At 46.9% G+C, this 19,186-nt stretch overlaps 2 protein-coding genes and 1 pseudogene across 3 annotated transcripts in view; all 3 read left to right on the top strand.

The window, feature by feature from the left end:
* Positions 1–19,186, top strand: part of PARL (presenilin associated rhomboid like) — a 138,088-nt gene that overhangs the window by 65,394 nt on the left and 53,508 nt on the right. Inside the window, exon 1 of one of the 2 annotated variants that reach the window (XM_055568929.1) lies at positions 15,757–15,866. The exons of the other annotated variant lie outside the window; for it this stretch is intronic. Within the exon in view, the coding sequence (XP_055424904.1) occupies positions 15,772–15,866 (95 nt within the window). The 5' untranslated portion in view covers positions 15,757–15,771. Of the gene's footprint in view, positions 1–15,756; positions 15,867–19,186 lie in introns of those variants that run through there. 2 annotated transcript variants of the gene reach the window in all.
* On the top strand, positions 1,859–10,343 carry LOC129644475 (cytochrome P450 2J5-like; annotated as a pseudogene).
* Positions 6,082–6,634, top strand: LOC129643816 (40S ribosomal protein S13-like). Its single transcript, XM_055568934.1, has one exon. It carries the CDS (start codon positions 6,097–6,099, stop codon positions 6,598–6,600), a length of 504 nt encoding a protein of 167 aa, XP_055424909.1. The 5' UTR covers positions 6,082–6,096; the 3' UTR covers positions 6,601–6,634.

A 19,186-nucleotide genomic window follows, 5' to 3' on the forward strand; every position in this document is an offset into this window, starting at 1 on the left:
ATGATCAGACACCACATGTGTAAGTGCTGGACCCTGACTATGCTAAGCCCACAGGGAGCCTGTGATGTGACCCCCGCTGGCACCCCCGCTGTGGGAACCTGGGGTTTGGCTTATCTGATAAATGGGTGGTGAGTGCTCTGAGAAGGTGAGTACTGGGTGTGAGAAGGAGGGGATTCATGCCAAAAGGAAGGTGCAGAGAATGGGGTCAGCTGAGCTGTCTCTGCAACCTGAGACCCCGTCTCTCCGCAGCTGGCCCAGACTCACAGCCACGTGTTCACAATGTGGGTCGGCCCCACGCCGGTGGTGGTGCTGTGCAGCTTCCAGGCGGTGAAGGAAGCCCTGGTCTCCCACTCAGAGCAGCTCTCAGGCTGGCCCCTCACCCCACTCTTCCAGGACCTAGTTAGAGAAAGAAGCAAGGCTGCCCTCCCTGCTGGGGACGGGGTGGCTGGGTGGTGACTGCACACAGGGGTCCAGTGGGGTGACCCAGAATTGTTGACATGGAGGAACCTGCTGGGAGGACTCAGGTCTCCTCAGATAACCCTGTGTGAGAGGCGGGGGTGGCATGGGGAGGAACCAGCTCTGGGGGTTAAAAAGACCTGGGTCATTTCAGCTCCACTCCAGACGAGGCACTCACTCTCTGTCCCTCAGTGTACCCATCTGTTAGATAGGGAGACTGACTGCTCTCGCCTCCCAGGGACAGGGCAGGGGGGAGGTTAAGTGAGCCACACACCCAAAGGTGCCCAGTACAGCACCTGGCTCAGCGAATGCCCTCCGCCCCCTGCTCTCCCCTCCAGGCCCTGTCCTCCCTTCCTTTCTTTATCTCCTCCTCCAGTTCCTATGGGGACTCTTAAAGGTAAAATCAGGTTGGCAGCCTGGGAGGAGGGCACAGCTGAGCCTGGACGGCACCAAGCTCACGGATCCCATGAGCCTCAGATGCCCCTCACTGGCCGGCTGGCCAGCCAGAGCACCATCCCAGAGCTGACTGGGAAGGCCGCCAGGGGTCTATCCTCCCCATCTGGGTGCGAGCTGGGCAGCTTTGGCCAGGGAGGCTGGGAGGGACTGCTGGATGTGCTGCACCCCTGGCCCAGGGGTCATCTGCAGCAATGGGCACACATGGCTGCAGTAGAGACGCTTCTGCCTGGCCACGCTGCAGGGGCTGGGCTGAGACCTGCTGGCGCTGGAGCTGAGGCTGCAGGAAGAGGCAGCAGGGCTAGTCAAGGCCTTCCACCGGGAACAGGATGAGGAGCAGCCTGGACAGCCCCCCAATCCCCGCAGCACGCAGCACAGTCCTGCAGGGAGGCTGAACTGTGTGTGTGTGTGCGTGTGCAAGTGTAGAGGAGTGGACCCTTTGCAGGTCCAGGAGGGGACTTATGCTACATCAGTAAATCAGGAATTTCTATAGTGTGGGCAGGTAGGTGGACACAGGCCCAGAATGTCCAGTCCTTGGGGAAGCCTGAAGCCCTTCTCTACAGATGGGGAAATGTCCTCCCCCAACATCTCGGCCTTTTACACCAGACCCTTTGCACATGCTCTTCCTCCTCTAGAATATCCTAATCCACACCCCTTCCCTCCCTGTGAGAAACCCCAGCTCCTCTCAGACCTGGCTGACATCACCTGCTAAGCAGCCGTCCCCGAATCCCAGGTCCTTGCATCCTTTGCTCCCAGCTGGGACACACCTGCCACACATTCTAGTGTGTTTAAAGTGGTGTGTGTCTCCAATACCTCTCCTTGCAAACCCAGCACCTGTATCACGAAGCCTGGCCCATAGATGGTGCTCAGTAATCATTTGCTGAATGAACAACTGAGGACTGAGAATGAACGAATGATGCAATGAGCAGCCATATACAGCCTGGAGAAGCGCTCGGTGCAGTGCTCTCTGCCTCCTCACTCTGAGCCCTGCCCCTCTGCTCTCAGGTGGACCCTTTGACTCTCAGGCACCCATTGTCAGATCCATGGCCAGAGTCACTGGGGCTCTCGTGTTCAGCCACCACTTCCTCTCGGAGGATCCCTTCTTCCAGGAACTGATTCAAGCCATCAACTTTGGCCTGGCCTTTGTCAAGGAGGCAGATGTGCGGGTCATTGGACAGCTGGGGGTCTGATGCAGGCAGGGGCCTCAGCCAGGGCGTAGCCAGGTGAGTGTCAGTTAGGCAGGAGGAGGGCCACAGGGCCTGTTTCTGGGTTCCTCCTGGGATGCCCACATCAGAGGTCTCAGCCCCCTTCAGCATCCCCAGCAACGTTCTCAGTTCCCCTGACTCAGTGCCAGCACCTGAGCAGCCCCTGGGGAGGCCTCTTACCCCACAGCTAAATGACCTGTTCCCCTGGGCCTTCCACTGCCTTCCTGGCCCCTACCAGGAGATGTTTAGGTACCAGAAGGCTGTGCGGGGCTATATCCACCGGGAGATCAGGAGGCACAAACTCAGGACATCTGAGGCCTCCAAGGACTTCATCAGCTGCTACCTGGCCCAGATCAAGGTGGGCCTGAGAGGGCTGCAGAAGGCTGGAGGTGGCGGGGAGGGCCGGAGCAGGGGGAGGGACGGGGTTGGGGGAGGTACAGAGGGGCAGTCTTCCCAGCTGCATCTCATTTCAAAGCCATGGCCTCAGGTCCTCACCCTGGCCTCAAATCTTTCAGAGCACGCCAAAGCAGCCGCCATTTGGGTTTTTCCTCCCTTCTTCTCCCAGGCCAATGCTGGCTCCTGCAGACATGGGTAGGGTGGGAAGCAGGGGACCTAGCTGATGTCAGAGCAGCACCCCTGGGGCAGTTCCCTCTACCCAGAGAATTCTGGTCACAAGTCTAGGGACTGGCCAGGCCTCACTCAGGGAGACCCCAGGGCTCTGTTAAAGGAGAGCTTCAGACCTGGAGCTGCCCTCTCCACCGCCTACCCACTAGGCCACGGATGACCCTGTCTCCACATTCAATGAAGAGAACCTGATCCAGGTGGTGGTCGACCTGTTTCTGGGAGGCACTGACACCACGGGCACCACTCTGTACTGGGTGCTCATCTACATGATCCAACATGGAGCCATCCATGTTAAGGGGGCCAATGGGTACACCCTGCTGACTGCCCCTGGGCTGTGGGCCTCTGGGCTGAAGGCACTGGCCCCCGTCACTGGCTTTGGTCTATAGTCCTGGGAAGGGGGGCCCTGCTCTGACCCCTGTGGTGTGGGGAGTGTTCATGGCTTTGAATTAGAAGGGGGAGAGGGGGCAGGGAGGGGACTTCTATTCCTGGCTACTTAGTGAGTGATCCTCGGTAAGTAATTCAACCACTTAGAACCAGTGTGAGATGAGGCAGTATTATTTCACTCATTCAGTACTGATTCAGTACCTGTAAGTGCCAGGCCCTGTACTCAAGATCACAAAGAAAATGTGGCTAGAGTTCTCTCAGGGACCGACTAGCCATGATCTAAGTTCACATCCTGGTTCCACCAGTCTTGTGACCTTCAGTAGAATACCTGTCTGATTGCAGCCTCAGTTTTCCTGTCTGTAAAATGGAGAAAACCGTTCCTACTCCATAGGACTCCTTGTATATAGAAAACCTGGTACACAGTGGGTATTCACATACGGATCCTTCTCCTTCCCTCCAGAACCCCTGGAGAAGCAAACCCTGCAAAATCTTGTTCACAAGCTCTGCCTTAGAGAGAGCCTGTCACTGTTGGGACCAAGGGTGGCTGAGTGAGGTGGGGCGACCTAGGAGCCCTTAGTCTCCATGGTGATCTCTGGGTGCAGACCAGGACGGTGGGGAGGCTGGGCTGCAGCACTGTCCTGGGACCCACGCGGAGCTGCCGGCAGAGAGGGTGCAGCAGGAACTGGACGCAGTGCTGGGCACCTCCGGAGCCATCTGCTACAAGGACCACAAGTAACTGCCCCACACCTGCGCCCTCCTCCACGAGGCACAGTGCCTCAGCAGTGCTGCATAGGTGCCGTGCGCCAGTGTGTGACCTCCACTCGTGTGCATGGCCACCCTGTGCCCAAGGTAGGTGGCCCCCGTGTGACCTCATGACTGATCCAGCGCCTGCAGAAAGCACCCTACGCTGGGCAGCCTGCCCAGCACAGCCACCCGCTCCAGCTTCTGCCTGTCTGCCGGCTCTCTGTCAGTCATCCACGCATCCATCTCCATCTATGGCTTTCCAGACAAGAGGGTTATGATTGTGAAAGAATATACTCATTTAGGGATATTTTTAAATGTTCTGCACTGTTCAGAAGTACCCCTGCACATATTTTAATGTTCTTCTTTCCAATCTTTCCTGTCCACATTTTTTTATAAACCTATGATTATGCTGAATATGTAATTCTGAATCCTTCATGTCAGTTAACTCATTATTCTGATTCTTCTTCAGTATTGGTTCTCAAACTTCCAGAATCACCTGCAGGGCTTACTAAAATGTACATTAGAAAGAAATAAAGTGTTAGTGTTCACTTGTGTCCAACTCTTTGTGGCCCCATGGACTTGTAGCCTACCAGGCTTCTCCTTGCAAGAATACTGGAGTAGGTAGCCATGCTCTTCTCCAGAGGATCTTCCTGACCCAGGGATCAAACGTGGGTCTCCCGCATTGCTCGCAGATTATTTACTGTCTGAGCCACCAGGGAAGCCCCAAAATGGACATTTCTGTGCTCCATTCCCAGAGTACTGGGGGTGAGCCCTTAGAATTTACCTTTCTAACAGGTTCCCAGGTGGTGGTGATGCTTTGGGTCCCAGGACCACAATTTGAACACAACTGGTGCACATCACTATTAATGGCTGCATAATATTCCACCAAATGGGTGTTTTGTATTTCTTAACCCTTCTTATAAACTTTTAGGCCATTTGCACTTTATGTGCCTTAGGCTTGGTCTGCATTTTGTATTATATCCTTGGAAATGCCTGTCTAGTTTCTTTCATTTTATAATTAGGTTAAGAGGCTGCTGTTGTTCAGTCGCTAAGTCATGTCCAACTCTTTGTGACCCCATGAACTGCAGCACACCAGGCTTCCCTGTCCTTTACTATCTTCTGGAGTCCACTCAAATTCATGACCATTGAGTTGGTGATACCATCCAACCATCTCATCATCTGTCGTCCCTTTCTCCTTTTGCCTTTGATCTTTCCCAGCATCGGGGTCTTTCCTAATGAGTTGGCTCTTCGCATCAGGTAGCCAAAGTATTGGAACTTCAGCTTCATCATCAGTCCTTCCAATGAATATTCAGGGTTGAGTTCCTTTAAGATTGATTGGTTTGATCTCCTTGCAGTCCAGGGGATTCTCAAGAGTCTTACCCAGCACTACAGTTGGAAGGCATCAATTCTTCAGTGCTCAGCCTTCTTTACTGTCCAACTCTTACATCTGTATGTGATTACTGGAAAAAATCATAGCTTTGACTATACAGACCTTTGTTGGCAAAGTAATGTCTCTGCTTTTTAATATACTGTCTAGGTTTGTCATAGATTTCCTTCCAAGGAGCAACCGTCTTTTAATTTTATGGCTGCAATCACCATCCTCAGTGATTTTAGAGGTTAAAAGGACAAGTACTGAATAAGGAGAGATAGAGAAATAAAGTTAAAAACTATTTAGGTCGAAAACAGCTACTGTATATGTATATAAACTTGAGTCTGAGCTACCCTGGGGTCAAGGCAAAAGAGGAAATCCAAATTAGTTATGACTCTCATGTAATAAAAGCAAGCATATGTGTATGAGGAAAACTTTGGCTTATCCTCCAAGAAGTTATGAAGATCATCATTCATAACACACTTTTGAAGGCCAGTAGACAATATATATTGAGTGGTGCCTTAAGTAGGAGTTTTTAAAAGACACAGGAATATTTTTCCAAATGGTAGCTTCTTACCTCTAACTCATTTTATTATTTTTTTTAATTTTAACCTCTAACTCATTTTAAATGATGTAAGTTTGACATGAATACATTTTTGTATGGAGTAAAGAAAAGGATGGAGTTGAGGTTTATAGCTCTCTGGTGATCCAACTTGAGACAGGTTTCTGCCATGAAATGAGTTCTAATAATTTCTAATAACTAGTAACCTGCTCTCTGCCAAGCCTTACTGTGTTAAGGGATTTGTGTCCACTACAGCATTCAGTCTTCACAATGACTGTCATACAGATCCTAAGTAAAAGATGTTTGTTGAATTAACTGTCGCCTTTTGCTGCCACACCGCCACCATCATGGGTCGCTTGCACGCTCCCGGGAAGGGCCTGTCCCAGTCGGCTCTGCCCTACCGCCGCAGCGTCCCCACCTGGCTGAAGCTCACTTCTGACGACGTGAAGGAGCAGATCTACAAACTGGCCAAGAAGGGCCTGACTCCCTCACAGATCGGTGTGATCCTGAGAGACTCTCATGGTGTTGCACAAGTACGTTTTGTGACAGGCAACAAAATCTTGAGAATTCTTAAGTCCAAAGGACTTGCTCCTGATCTCCCTGAGGATCTCTATCATTTAACTAAGAAAGCTGTTGCTGTTCGGAAGCATCTTGAGAGGAACAGAAAGGATAAAGATGTTAAATTCCGTCTGATTCTGATTGAGAGCTGTATTCACTGGTTAGCTCGATACTACAAGACCAAACGAGTCCTACCCCCTAATTGGAAATACAAGTCATCCACAGCCTCTGCCCTGGTTGCATAAATTTGTGTATTGTACTAAAGCAATAAAATCATTGTTTAACAGAAAAAAAAATAATTAACTGTCTACTTCTCTTTGCATGCTCAGTTGCTTCAGTCTGTCTGACTCTTTGTGACCCCATGCACTGTAGCCCACCAGGCTCCTCTGTCCCTGGGATTCTCCAGGCGGGAATACTGGAGTGGGTTGCCATGCCCTCCTCCAGAGGATCTTCCTAACCCAGGGATCGAACCTGTGTCTCTTATATCTCCCATATTGGCAGGTGGATTCTTTACCACTAGCACCACCTGGGAAGCCTGCCTTTCCTGCTATGTAATAAATTACCCCCAAACTTAGCAACTTACAACAACAGCATTTCTGAGAGTCAGAGATCTGAGTGTCTGTGGGTCAGGGGCCTAGGTGCTGCTTAGCTAGATGGCTCTGATTCAGTGTCTCTCATGACGCTATGATGAAGTTGTTGGGCTGCAGCTGCATTCTCCCCTGAAGGCTCCATAGGGAGGTCCCACACCTTCACGATTGATTCTGGGCAGTCGGCTGGAGGCCACCCTCAGTTTCTTGACATTGGGAATCTACAGAGGGGAGCTTAAAACAGCTGAACTCCATTAGAGCAAGTGAGAAGACAGAAGCCTTAGTCTTTTTGTAACCTAATCTCACATGATATCATGATTTTTGCTATATTCTATTTGCCAGAAGTGAGTCACTATAGACAGCCCACCCTCAAGGAGAGAGGGTTTCATGGGGAGTGGATGCCTGGTATCAAGAATCATTTGGGGAGTGGGGTGTCATTTTAAAGAAGCACAGATGGTAAGGTTGCCAATTTTAATAAAGATGTTGCAGAGTCTCTCATCTTGGCACCCAGTGCATGGAGGTGATGGCTAGAGCCCCAAGCCTTCCCTCAGAAAGGGGCTTTGGCTCAGCACTGATGCTCCAGCCTGTTCTTGCTGGATGCCTGGATGGTACAAGATGGTACACCATGGAAATGATGATGAGAGAGAAGGTATGGAAGCCCAATCTTCTCCATCATGAGAATCTTTGTTCAACTCTTACAACCGTGGTTCAGGGCAGACTTGATTGCAAGGGCCTGGCAGGATGTGATCATTAAATTCTTATTAATTTGATCAGACTTGAGATACCTGCCTCCATGTACTTTCTTCTTCATAATAATCCTGTCTTTTTGATGTTGTTGCTATTGTTATTCTTTTTTTAAACAGATAGCTTATGAGAGCTCATGTAACTGCCCCGAACACACAGTAAGAAACTTAACTGAGTTTAATTCATGTCCTTCTGATTCCAACTTTTTTTTTGTCCTTTTTACCATACTCCCTGCCATTCATATTGCTCCAAAAATCCCATTTTTGTAAAGTAAATGAGCCAGCATGTTGGATGGAGATGTTTTGCATTGTCTATTGTTCTGTTAGGTTGGCTAATACTGAGCAGTCCTTGGCAGTATTTGACCATTAGGTTCAGAGGTTAAATGTCTCCTGGATTGTAAGGACAGGACCATGTCATCAACTCATTCTGCTGTTAGTCTGGTAGGAGGCCCCAGGTATGACTCTAAGAGTCATACCAAATTAGGTCAAATTGAAAAAGAGGGAACTAGAGTTCAGGTCTGTTTCAAGCCATCTGGCATTAGAAATTTCCTTATTAATAGTCCTTTCTTGCCAATTGATTCTAGGAGTTTGTTCTGTGATAAGAGCTCCAGGGAACCATTAACAGCCTGGAATCAATATCCAGCTTTCCCAGCCTGGGCAAGAGATGTCTCCTGAAAGTAGACTCAAAGCTTGGCAGTAGATCATTAAATGTTACAGAGACTCCTAAACTGTTCTTAACCATTCCGACAGTCGCGTGACAGTGACAACAGCGACGGCCCCTAATCAAGCCCGTCTCCTCAGACATTCTATTTGATTATAAACGCCAAGCTGCCATTTACAGGGAAGAAGTTGGGCTAGAGTCCCCAGGAGGCACCCAGCAGGCAGATGGTTCTATAATTTGGAGGAAAGGGAGGGTTGGCCTTGTTGAGTAAGTACTGGCTATGTCTGAGCCAGTCGCGCGAGTTGAGGTCTCTCAGCCACTTTGCAAGAAGTCCAGAACATCACCCAGAACAGGACATAAATAACTCTGAAGGGAAAAGAGCGTCTTGCCCGGAGCCTTTGCATCCAAAGGAGGTTGTTAAGAACTGCCGTAATGCAGGGGTTTCTTCATCCCAGGAAGGGAAAACAGAGTGTGGGGTGGAAGTCCCAGAACCATAACTAGGAAACAGCCTGCTTAGGCAGCAGAAGGAGCAAGTGCCTCCTGTGCAAAAGCCTCTGCCTGAAGCCCTGGAGTCAGAAGGCCTGGGCGCCTGTTGGTCTGGATGGCTAGGGTCAGGCCCCTCCCTGTAGGCTTCAGTAGATCAACTGAAGAAAGAGGGGAGAGGGCTTCTACAAGTATACACATTCTCTGTGTTCTGCATTCCTCATTGGCTTCTCTCTGGTGTGCAGGCTTCAAACTGCTGAGTTTTTGTCTTTAATTTTAAGATGTCTTTGTCAAAACCAAGAATCAGGTGGCCAGTTCTCTAGTCCCCCAGGGATGACCGGTTTGATTCTCTGGTGTTGGTTAAAGAACCGCAGAATAGGAGGCCTGCTTCAGAGCCCTGGGGCTGTGTGTCCCAGGTCCCGGAGGCCACAGCAAACCCCTTCCTGGCTCCCCTTGGGCCTCTTGCTCAGCCCAGGGCCTGCAAGGTACGGAGCAGAAGTCACCAACAGCAAGTGTTGGCTCCTATCTGCTCTGGTCTGATCAGTCTGATTCTCTTTCCAGTCACTCACTTCTTTGAGGTAGAGTGAGGGCTCAGGTTAGGGTTAGAGGTCACCCTCTCCTCTCCCTAATTCTAAGGAGTGAAGCTTTCTGTCTCTTCTTCTCTCTCTGCCTCATTACTCAGTCTTCCTTACCCTTTGTCTGCCTGCCATTCCATTCCTCCTCTCTCTCTCACGCGCACACACCGCCACTGTTTGTTGCCCTGTGCAGGACTTGGTGCCCTCTGGTCATGCCCACCAGCCACTGGCCCTCTTCCTCGGAGACAGGAGCTGTGTCTAGCCCAGGCTGGGAGTCTTAGGATGGAGGTAGGTGCCCCATAGCCAGGAGAGTAATGCCCAGCAACTTCACTTCTTTGAGGGCCCCTCTGCTGAATCTTTTGGGGCTCCCTGGCCCCAGGCGACTCTCGCCTGCCCACCTAGTGTTCTCTGAGCTCATGTCAGCCCAGCGTCAGGGTTGGGTGCTGGGTCAAATGAGTTACTTGAGCTACACCAGCTCGTCTCTGCAGGGCACCATCATCTTGCCCAACCTGGCATCTGTGCTCTGTGACCCTGAGTGTTGGCGGAGCCCCCGACAGTTCAACCCTGGCTACCTCCTGGACAAGGATGTAAATTTTGTGGTCAGGGACATCTTCCCGCCATTCTCCGCAGGTATGGGGCGCAGCACTGGTTGTGGGTGGGGGGTGTGATGGGACCCCTGAAGGGCCACCTGCTGCCTCATGACCTTTCCTTCTGCTTCCAGGGCATCAGGTGTGCCTAGGGGACTAGCTGGCTTGGATGAAACTCTTGCTGATGTTTGCCACCCTCCTCGGGACCTTTTTGTTCCAGCTGCCAGGGCGGAGCCCAGGGCTCAGGTTGGAGTACAACTTTGGGGGCACCCGGAAGCCCCAGCCCCAGAAGATCTGTGCCATGCCCCGTCTGAACTGCCCCCATCCAGGTCCTAGAGAGGAGGTCCTGTAGCCGACTGGAGTCTGGAGACTTGTCGCCCACAAAGACCTGCCTCAGTCTCTCTCAGCTCCTGAAAAGTTGGAGAAGAACAGAGTTTGCCAGCTTAGTGGCCTATGGTTCTTCCTAACACAAGCTCTGATGCGTGACATTGGAGGGTATACTTATTAAGGATTCTACCAATGTGGTTCAGTTGGGTAGCTCAGTCCCTAGGATTTTATAAGGTTGGTTAAGAGGTGTGGCCTTGAATCACGTCAGAAGATTAATCTGGGGAGTCAAGTCTCACGAGGTAGCTTCTCAGCAGTTCAGAGAGAAAAACCATAAATGCAGTAATGCATCTCTATACTATTGATGCAGGCCCTGACAGTCCAAAACCTGGGAAGCTCATTTTTTCTGTCCTCTCCTGCCCTCTCCTGACCAGAGGCAGGAAGTGCATGCCCCTGCAGCCACATGACCAGGAAAGATCTCCCCAGCAACCTAGGATGCCTCAAGTTTTAAAACATTGTGTTTCCAGGGACTTTCCTGATTGGCCAGTGGTTAGGACTCCACGTTTCCACTGCAGGGGGCATCTGTTCAATCCCTGATTGGGTAACCAAGATTCTGCATGCCTCGTGGCACGGCCAAAAAACAAAACAAAAAAACACCCCACTGTGTCTCTAGACAAACATTGCTTACTAAAAAAGAATAATTTGATTAGGAAATTCAAATTAAAGTCAAAATGAGATACCACTACACACTTATTAGTATTGCTAAAAACAAAGTCTTGAACCTAAGTATTGGAATTCTCACACACTGATGATGGGAATGTAAAATGGTTCAATCACATGGGCAATTCCTGGTACAATTAAACACTATACCATATTATCCAGCTGTTTCACTCCTAGGTATTTAACCAAAAGAAGTGAAAATATATATTCACAACAAAACATACGATATGATTCCATTTCTGTGATATTCTTGGAAAGGCAAAATTATAGGACGTAAAACATAAGTGGTTGGCAAGGTCTGGGAGTAGGGTTATGGGTTGACTATAAAGGGACACAAGAGAACTTTCTGGGGTGATGGGAATGTTCTGTATCTTGATTATGGAGACAGTTACACAACTGAATGTGTTTGTCAAAAATCACTGACCTGCATACTTCCAAGAGTGAATGTTGTATATAAATCATACCTGAATAAATCTGACTTCTAAGAAAGAAATATCTTTTATCCTTTGAGTTATTTAAAAGATGTACCTATGACTTGTAAACAAAGTACAGATATAGAAAACTTACGGTTACCAGGGGATAAGGTGGTGGGGAGGATAAATTGGGAGACTGGGAGTGACATATATACAGTACAATTTATAAAATAGATAGCTAATAACCTGCTGTATAGCAGAATGAACTCAGTACTCTGCAATGGTCTGTATGGGAAAACAATCTAAAAAAAAGTGGCTATATGGGTAAGGGTGATTCACTTTGCTGAACACCTGAAACTAACACAACATTGCAAATTCACTATACCCAATAACAATTATTCTTAAAAAGTGTCACTCATCATCTCCTTATATGAAGGGCTAAGTCAAGCCCCACTTACAGCGGGTCGTGCAGTTCCCGGGACAGTGCGCCCTGAGGGGAACTCAGGATAGAAAAGCAGGAGGATGCAATCTGTGTTTTGGATGCAAGGGCCCCGAGGTAGTTAAGATGCATATCTAAGGAAGGAGTTCAATGACCCAGAGGCTTTCATCTTCCCTTACAGAGACAGATAAGCACTAAAATCATTACCTTGAGATATCTCTTCTTTGTGATTAATAGTAAGCTTTTCCTTCCTCACTACTGTGTTTTCCCCAAAGCTCAGTGGTAAAGAATCCGTCTGCAATGTCCAAGAGGCGAGTTCGACGCTCAGGTCAGGAAGATCCCTGGAGTAGGAAATGGCAAACTGCTCCAGTATTCTTGCTTGGAATATTCCATAGACAGAGACTACAGCCCACAGGGTCGCAAAGAGTTGGACACAAATGAGCGCGTGCATGCACACACAATTTTCCACAAAAAACGTGTATACATACTGATCCCTCCCCTACCTGTTAGGAGCAGTTCCTTGAGGCTCTGAGAGGTTGTCTTCTGGGCCATAGTCCTCAGTACTGTCCCTGAATGAAGTAGAAACTCACTGCTCTTATCTTGTGTGGTTTTTCCAGTGGACAAAATGAACCAACATTTCTAATTAGTAGGATATCAGTTATCACTGTGATGAAATAAAATGCCTATTTTATGGCAAGACAGGAAAAAATTTAAGCAAAAAACTTCCTTGCAGCTTTGGGTCTCCCTGCTCCCCTTGAGAGTGTGTGGTGCAGTAACCAGACCTCCTTAAAAGATAGCCGTGGTTCTTAATCTTGTAATGGGCCGTGAGGACACATGACCCACTCCTTCCTTTGTATGTGCAGATCTGCACTATGTAAATTGTCAATGATACATCATTTGATGTATATTTGTCTCAAAAACTTATGTAACTATGCTTTGACCTCTAACGGGTGGAACAGAGCTTTCTGAAAGACTGTCTCCCAGGTTAGAATCCTCAGATTGGCTCTAATAAAAGTTTCTATTCCTTTCTTAGATTGACTATTAATTTTTTCATCCACAACTGTTAAACTGAGCTGGGAAAATTCCAGCCTAAAATTCCAGCTGGGAAACTTGTATTAATTAGCCTCTAGTCTTTCTGCAATTGGAGAAGGAAATGGCAACCCACTCCAGTGTTCTTGCCTAGAGAATCCCAGGGACGGGGGAGCCTGGTGGGCTGCTGTCTCTGGCGTCGCACAGAGTCGGACACGACTGAAGCGACTTAGCAGCAGCAGCAGCAGTCTTTCTGCAAGCAAATGTACAAGTTCTTCTAGGCTTTTTTTCCTTCTTTTTTAAAATTGAAGTACAGTTGATATACAATGTTTCATATGCACCGCAAAATGACTCAGTACATGTGTGTGCCTGTGTGCATGCTCAGTTGTATCTGACTTTTTGCAACTCCATGGACTGTAGCCCACCAGGCTCCTCTGTCTATGGAATTTCCCAGGCAAGAATACTGGAGTGGTTGCCATTTCCTACTCCAGGGGATCTTCCCAAAGCAGGGATCGAAACTGCGTCTCCTGTATCTCCTGTGTTGGCAGGTGGATACTTTACCACTATGCTGCCTGGGAAGCCCATCAGTTCAGTTCAGTCACTCAGTCATGTCCGACTCTTTGCAACCCCATGGACTGCATGGGAAGCACATATATGTGTTTCTATATATTCTTTTTTTAAATTCTTTTCTGAAAAAAGATGATCACATTATAGGTTATCACAATATGTTGAGTACAGTTCTCTGTGCTATACAGTAGGTCCTTGTTGATTATTATATGTATATAGTAGTGTGTGTGTGTTAATCCCAAAGTCCTAATTTATCCCTTCCTCCCCTGTTCAAGTTTGTCTCTGTGTCTCTCAGTCTATTTCTGTTTTGTAAATAAGTTCATTTGTATCACTTTTTTTAGATTCCACATATAAGTAATATCATATATTTCTCTTTATCTGACTTCACTTAGTAAGATAATTTCTAGGTCCATCTATGTTGCTGCAAATGGCAGTATTTCATTCCTTTTTATGGCTGAGCATTATTCTCTTACAGGCTTTTTGAGATCTTGAATCTTTCTCACAGACATGTTATTTTCTGTGTGGAACCATACCCAGGGCCTGGGGAGTCCAGAATGGGCCCCACTGGGCACACAGTGTCCCAGAAACTGGCAAAAAGCCTAGAGTTCTCTTGCCTGAATGACCCCCTCACAGGGCTGGCCGCTGTTTGTGACCCAGAAGCCTCTAAGGTTGCTTACCTGCCTCTTGAGAAATCTGTATGCAGGTCAAGAGACCACAGTTAGACCCAGACATGGGACAACTGACTGGTTTCAAATTGGGAAAGGAGTATGTCAAAGTTGTATATTGTCACCTTGCTTATTTAACTTTTATGCAGAGTACATCATGCAAAATGCCAGACTGGAGGAAGCACAAGCTGGAATCAAGATAGCAGGGAGAAATATCAATAACCTCAGATATGCAGATGACACCACCCTTATGGTAGAAAGTGAAGAGGAACTGAAGAGCCTCTTGCTGAAAGTGAAAGAGGAGAGTGAAAAAGCTGGCTTAAAGCTCAACATTCAAAAAACAAAGCTCATGGCATCCAGTCTCATCACTTCATGGCAAATAGATAGGGAAACAATGGAAACAGTGACAGACTTTATTTTCTTGGGCTCCAAAATTGTTGCAGATGATGACCGCAGCCATGAAATTTAAAAGACACTTGCTCCTTGGAAGAAAAGCTATGACAAACCTAGATAGCATATTAAAAAGCAGAAACGTTACTTTGCCAGCAAAGGTCTGTCTTGTCAAAGCTATGGTTTTTTCAGTAGTCATGTATGGATGTGAGAGTTGGATCATAAAGAAAACTGAGTGCTGAAGAATTGATGCTTTTGGACTGTGGTGTTGGAGAAGACTCTTGAGAGTCCCTTGGACTGCAAGGAGATCAAACCACTGTTGGGGGCCGGCGTGAGGCACTCCGCCCATGGCAAAGGTCATGAGGAAGGAGGCTTGACATACGCAAAGGCGGGATCGAGCCTCAGGAGTCCCCCTGGAAATCCTCGAGCATCTACCCCCATAACCAGAGCCTGCCTACTTTACTACTTTGTGCTCTCACCTACACCTCTGGCTTTACGGGGGGCTGTCCCCCACCACCTCTTTCGGAGAAGGAGTTAACTTAGAGCTCCAGTTAATAATAATTCCTGGGAGTGATAGGAGTGTTTCAACCTACAAACTCCTCTGAAGGTTCTCTAGCCTGCCTGACAGGCTTGTCTGGCCACATGTGATTGCTCACAGCCTCCCAACTGTGAGAGGCACGAGATGCTTTAAACCTTCTAAAAACAGGTTCCTTAGAAAAGTGAGAAAGCTATTAGTATAAGTATAATGGGCTGATTAGAAATTGTATTGGTGAAGGGTTTTTTCATTTGTTGGGCCAATGTTTGTTGCTAAGTCTCCATACTCCTTACCTACTGTGTCCTTGGCAGTGTATTGATTGATATAATGGGTGTATAGAAATGTAAAATGCAGCTTTGTCCAATGCTTTTTTGGAGGCTGGTGCCTGACTTTGGAATAATCACCTTTAGAGAAAAATAAGTTTCTTAAAATGTTAACAGGCCTCCGGGCCAGAAGATGATGTCAATCACCTGAACTTTTGCATATGATAAGTTTGAAAGCCTGGCTTAGATTAGAACCAGGAACTGCTGTCCTTGCATGACTCCACCCCTTCCCCCATTATCCTCTATGCATAACTTAAGGTATAAAAACTACTTTGGAAAATAAAGTGCAGGCCTTGTTCATCAAAACTTGGTCTCCCCATGTCGCTCTCTCTCCCAAATTCTGGCTGAGTCTCCATCTGGAGCGCGGAACCCACCATGCTTGCTAATTATGCCTGGGCTTCTAAGATCCGACCGGGGAGGCCTCAGTGTCTCCTCTCCTTTGGGAGAACGGAAGGACGCCTGCGGCCTACGTAAGTGGTGCAAACTTCTTGTCTTGAAGTTTTATTGGTCTCCCGCGTAAACCAAGCTACTCAGCCTCTTTTCTCCACTGAATTTCCTCACTGAGCTATCCTTATTCTATTACTCTTTATATCCTTAATTAAAGTTTAATTAAGCAGTTGTTTCCTGACCCTCGCCTATGCCGTCTCTCCTTCGAATACCCTGGATCAGCTGGGGCTGGACCCCGGCAAACCACTCAATCCTAAAGGAAATCAGTCCTGAATATTCATTCGCTTTCTGCCATAAGGGTGGTGTCATCTGCATATCTGAGGTTATTGATATTTCTCCCTGCAATCTTGATTCCAGCTTGTGCTTCATCCAGTCTGGCATTTTGCATTATGTACTCTGCATATAAGTTAAATAAGCAAGGTGACAATATACAACTTTGATGCTGAAGCTGAAGCTCCAATACTTTGGCCACCTGATGCGAAGAACTGACCCATTTGAAAAGACCCTGATGCTGGGAAAGATTGAAGGCAGGAGGAGAAGGGGACAACAGAGGATAAGATGGTTGGATGGCATCACTGACATGATGGACATGAGTTTGAGCAAGCTCTGGGAATTGGTGATGGACAGGGAAGCCTGGTGTGCTGCAGTCCATGGGGTCTCAAAGCATGAGAAATAACTGAGCGACTGAACTGATCCGAACTGACAAATCTAAGGTTAATTGATTTTAGTTTCTTAAGTAAGTCATGCCCTGGAACACATCACAAATGCTATTTTCTCTACCTAGAACATTTCAGCCCTCTTTTCTCCTGGTAAACTCCATCAATTTCTCTGAGAAGCCTTCTCCCCTACCTCCCATTCCTTATCCCTTGACTGTGTTATTTCCCCCTCCTCTAAACCCCCAGAGAGCCTTCTCCTTCTCTGACCATAGCACTTCTTCCAATGTATTGTAATTGCCTGTTTATTGACTTGCTCCCTTCTTCCTCAGTAGAGCAGGATCTCTGTGAGGTCAGAGATAGTGTCTTCTTAAAATATATCCTAGATCTAGTATACTGGCTGGCTTTTCCAGCTGAGCCACAATGGAAGCACAAGAATACTGGAGTGGGTAGCTGATCACTTTTCCAGTGGATCTTCCCGACTCAGGAATCAAACCAGGGTCTCCTGCCTTGCAGGCAGATTCTTTACCAACTGAGCTATCAGGGAAGCCTATACTGCCTGGCATTATGTGTTTAATAAGTATTTATAGATTGAATGTGGTATTATTATAGTGCTCAAGGTCATCTAAATCAGAGTGAAGGTCTAAGAGGAAGGACTTAATGGAAACCAAAATGTCACCTCTAAATATGATTCTTTGACATAAAAGTTACTTTGAGCCGAAGGCAATTAAGAAGCAGTAAATGCAAATATAAAATATAACAAAAAACAAACAAACAAAAATAAAATATAACAAAAGCAGCAACAAATGCAGACACTGTCCCCTTCCTTTTCTTTCTAAAGGCAGAAAATAAATGTTTCCTTTCAAGGAGACAGATCCTTATCAGTCCAAAGACTGGAGACCAATGTGAAAGTAAAATAAAAATGGAGTCAGTATTGCTAAGAGAGCTCTATATTTTAGAGAGTTGGGAAATCATTGAGAAAGTGTGACCTATGCACTTCTCAGCCTTCTCAGATTCTTCTGAAAGAATCTGACCTTTGGACAACTTATTGTCTTAATGGCAGGATCCAGAAGATCTATTCAATGTTCCAGAAACTCAAGATAATTATTTGACTCAGCCTAAAATTAACTCCTTATTGCCAATTCAGACTTAAATTGAAGAAAGTGGGGAAAACCACTAGACCATTCAGGTATGACTTAAATCAAATTCCTTATGATAATACAGTGGAAGTGAGAAATAGATTTAAGGGACTAGATCTGATAGAGTGCTTGACGAACTATGGACAGAGGTTCGTGACATTGTACAGGAGACAGGGATCAAGACCATCCCCATGGAAAGGAAATGCAAAAAAGCAAAATGGCTGTCTGAGGAGGCCTTACAAATAGCTGTGAAAAGAAGAGAAGCGAAAAGCAAAGGAGAAAAGGAAAGATATAAGCATCTGAATGCAGAGTTCCAAAGAATAGCAAGGAGACATAAGAAAGCCATCCTCAGCGATCAATGCAAAGAAATAGAGGAAAACAACAGAATGGGAAAGACTAGAGATCTCTTCAAGAAAATTAGAGATACCAAGGGAACATTTCATGCAAAGATGGGCTCCATAAAGGACAGAAATGGTATGGACCTAACAGAAGCAGAAGATATGAAGAAGAGGTGGCAAGAATACATGGAAGAACTGTACAAATAAGGTCTTAATGACCCACAAAACCACGAAGGTGTGACACTAACCTACAGCCAGACATCCTGGAATGTGAAGTCAAGTGGGCCTTAGAAAGCATCACTACAAACAAAGCTAGTGGAGGTGATGGAATTCCAGTTGAGCTATTTCAAATCCTGAAAGATGATGCTGTGAAAGTGCTGCACTCAATATGCCAGCAAATTTGGAAAACTCAGCAGTGGCCACAGGACTGGAAAAGGTCAGTTTTCATTCCAATCCCAAAGAAAGGCAATGCCAAAGAATGCTCAAACTACTACACAATTGCACTCATCTCACATGCTAGTAAAGTGATGCTCAAAATTCTCCAAGCCAGGCTTCAGCAATACGTGAACTGTGAACTTCCAGATGTTCAAGCTGGTTTTAGAAAAGGCAGAGGAACTAGAGATCAAATTGTCAACATTCACTGGATCGTTGAAAAAGCAAGAGAGTTCCAGAAAAACATCTATTTCTGCTTTATTGACTATGCTAAAGCCTTTGACTGTGTGGATCACAATAAACTGTGGAAAATTGTGAAAGAGATGGGAATACCAGACCACCTGACCTGCCTCTTGAGAAACCTATATGCAGGTCAGGAAGCAACAGTTAGAACTGGACATGGAACAACAGACTGGTTCCAAATAGGTAAAGGAGTACGTCAAGGCTGTATATTGTCACCCTGCTTATTTAACTTATATGGAGAGTACATCATGAGAAATGCTGGGCTGGAAGAAGCACAAGCTGGAATCAAGATTGCCGGGAGAGATATCAATGACCTCAGATATGCAGATGACACCACCCTTATGGCAGAAAGTGAAGAGGAACTAAAAAGCCTCTTGATGAAAGTGAAAGAGGAGAATGAAAAAGTTGGCTTAAAGCTCAACATTCAGAAAACTAAGGTCATGGCATCTGGTCCCATCACTTCATGGGAAATAGATGGGGAAACAGTGGAAACAGTGTCAGAGAGTTCATTTTTTTGGGCTCCAAAATCACTGCAGAT

This window comes from Bubalus kerabau, chromosome 2 (genome assembly GCF_029407905.1).
Source record: "Bubalus kerabau isolate K-KA32 ecotype Philippines breed swamp buffalo chromosome 2, PCC_UOA_SB_1v2, whole genome shotgun sequence".
NCBI lineage: Eukaryota > Metazoa > Chordata > Mammalia > Artiodactyla > Bovidae > Bubalus > Bubalus kerabau.

Coding starts and splice junctions, on each gene's coding strand:
- LOC129643816 (XM_055568934.1), top strand. CDS start 6,097: ATGTTTGTTGAATTAACTGTCGCCTTTTGCTGCCACACCGCCACCATC.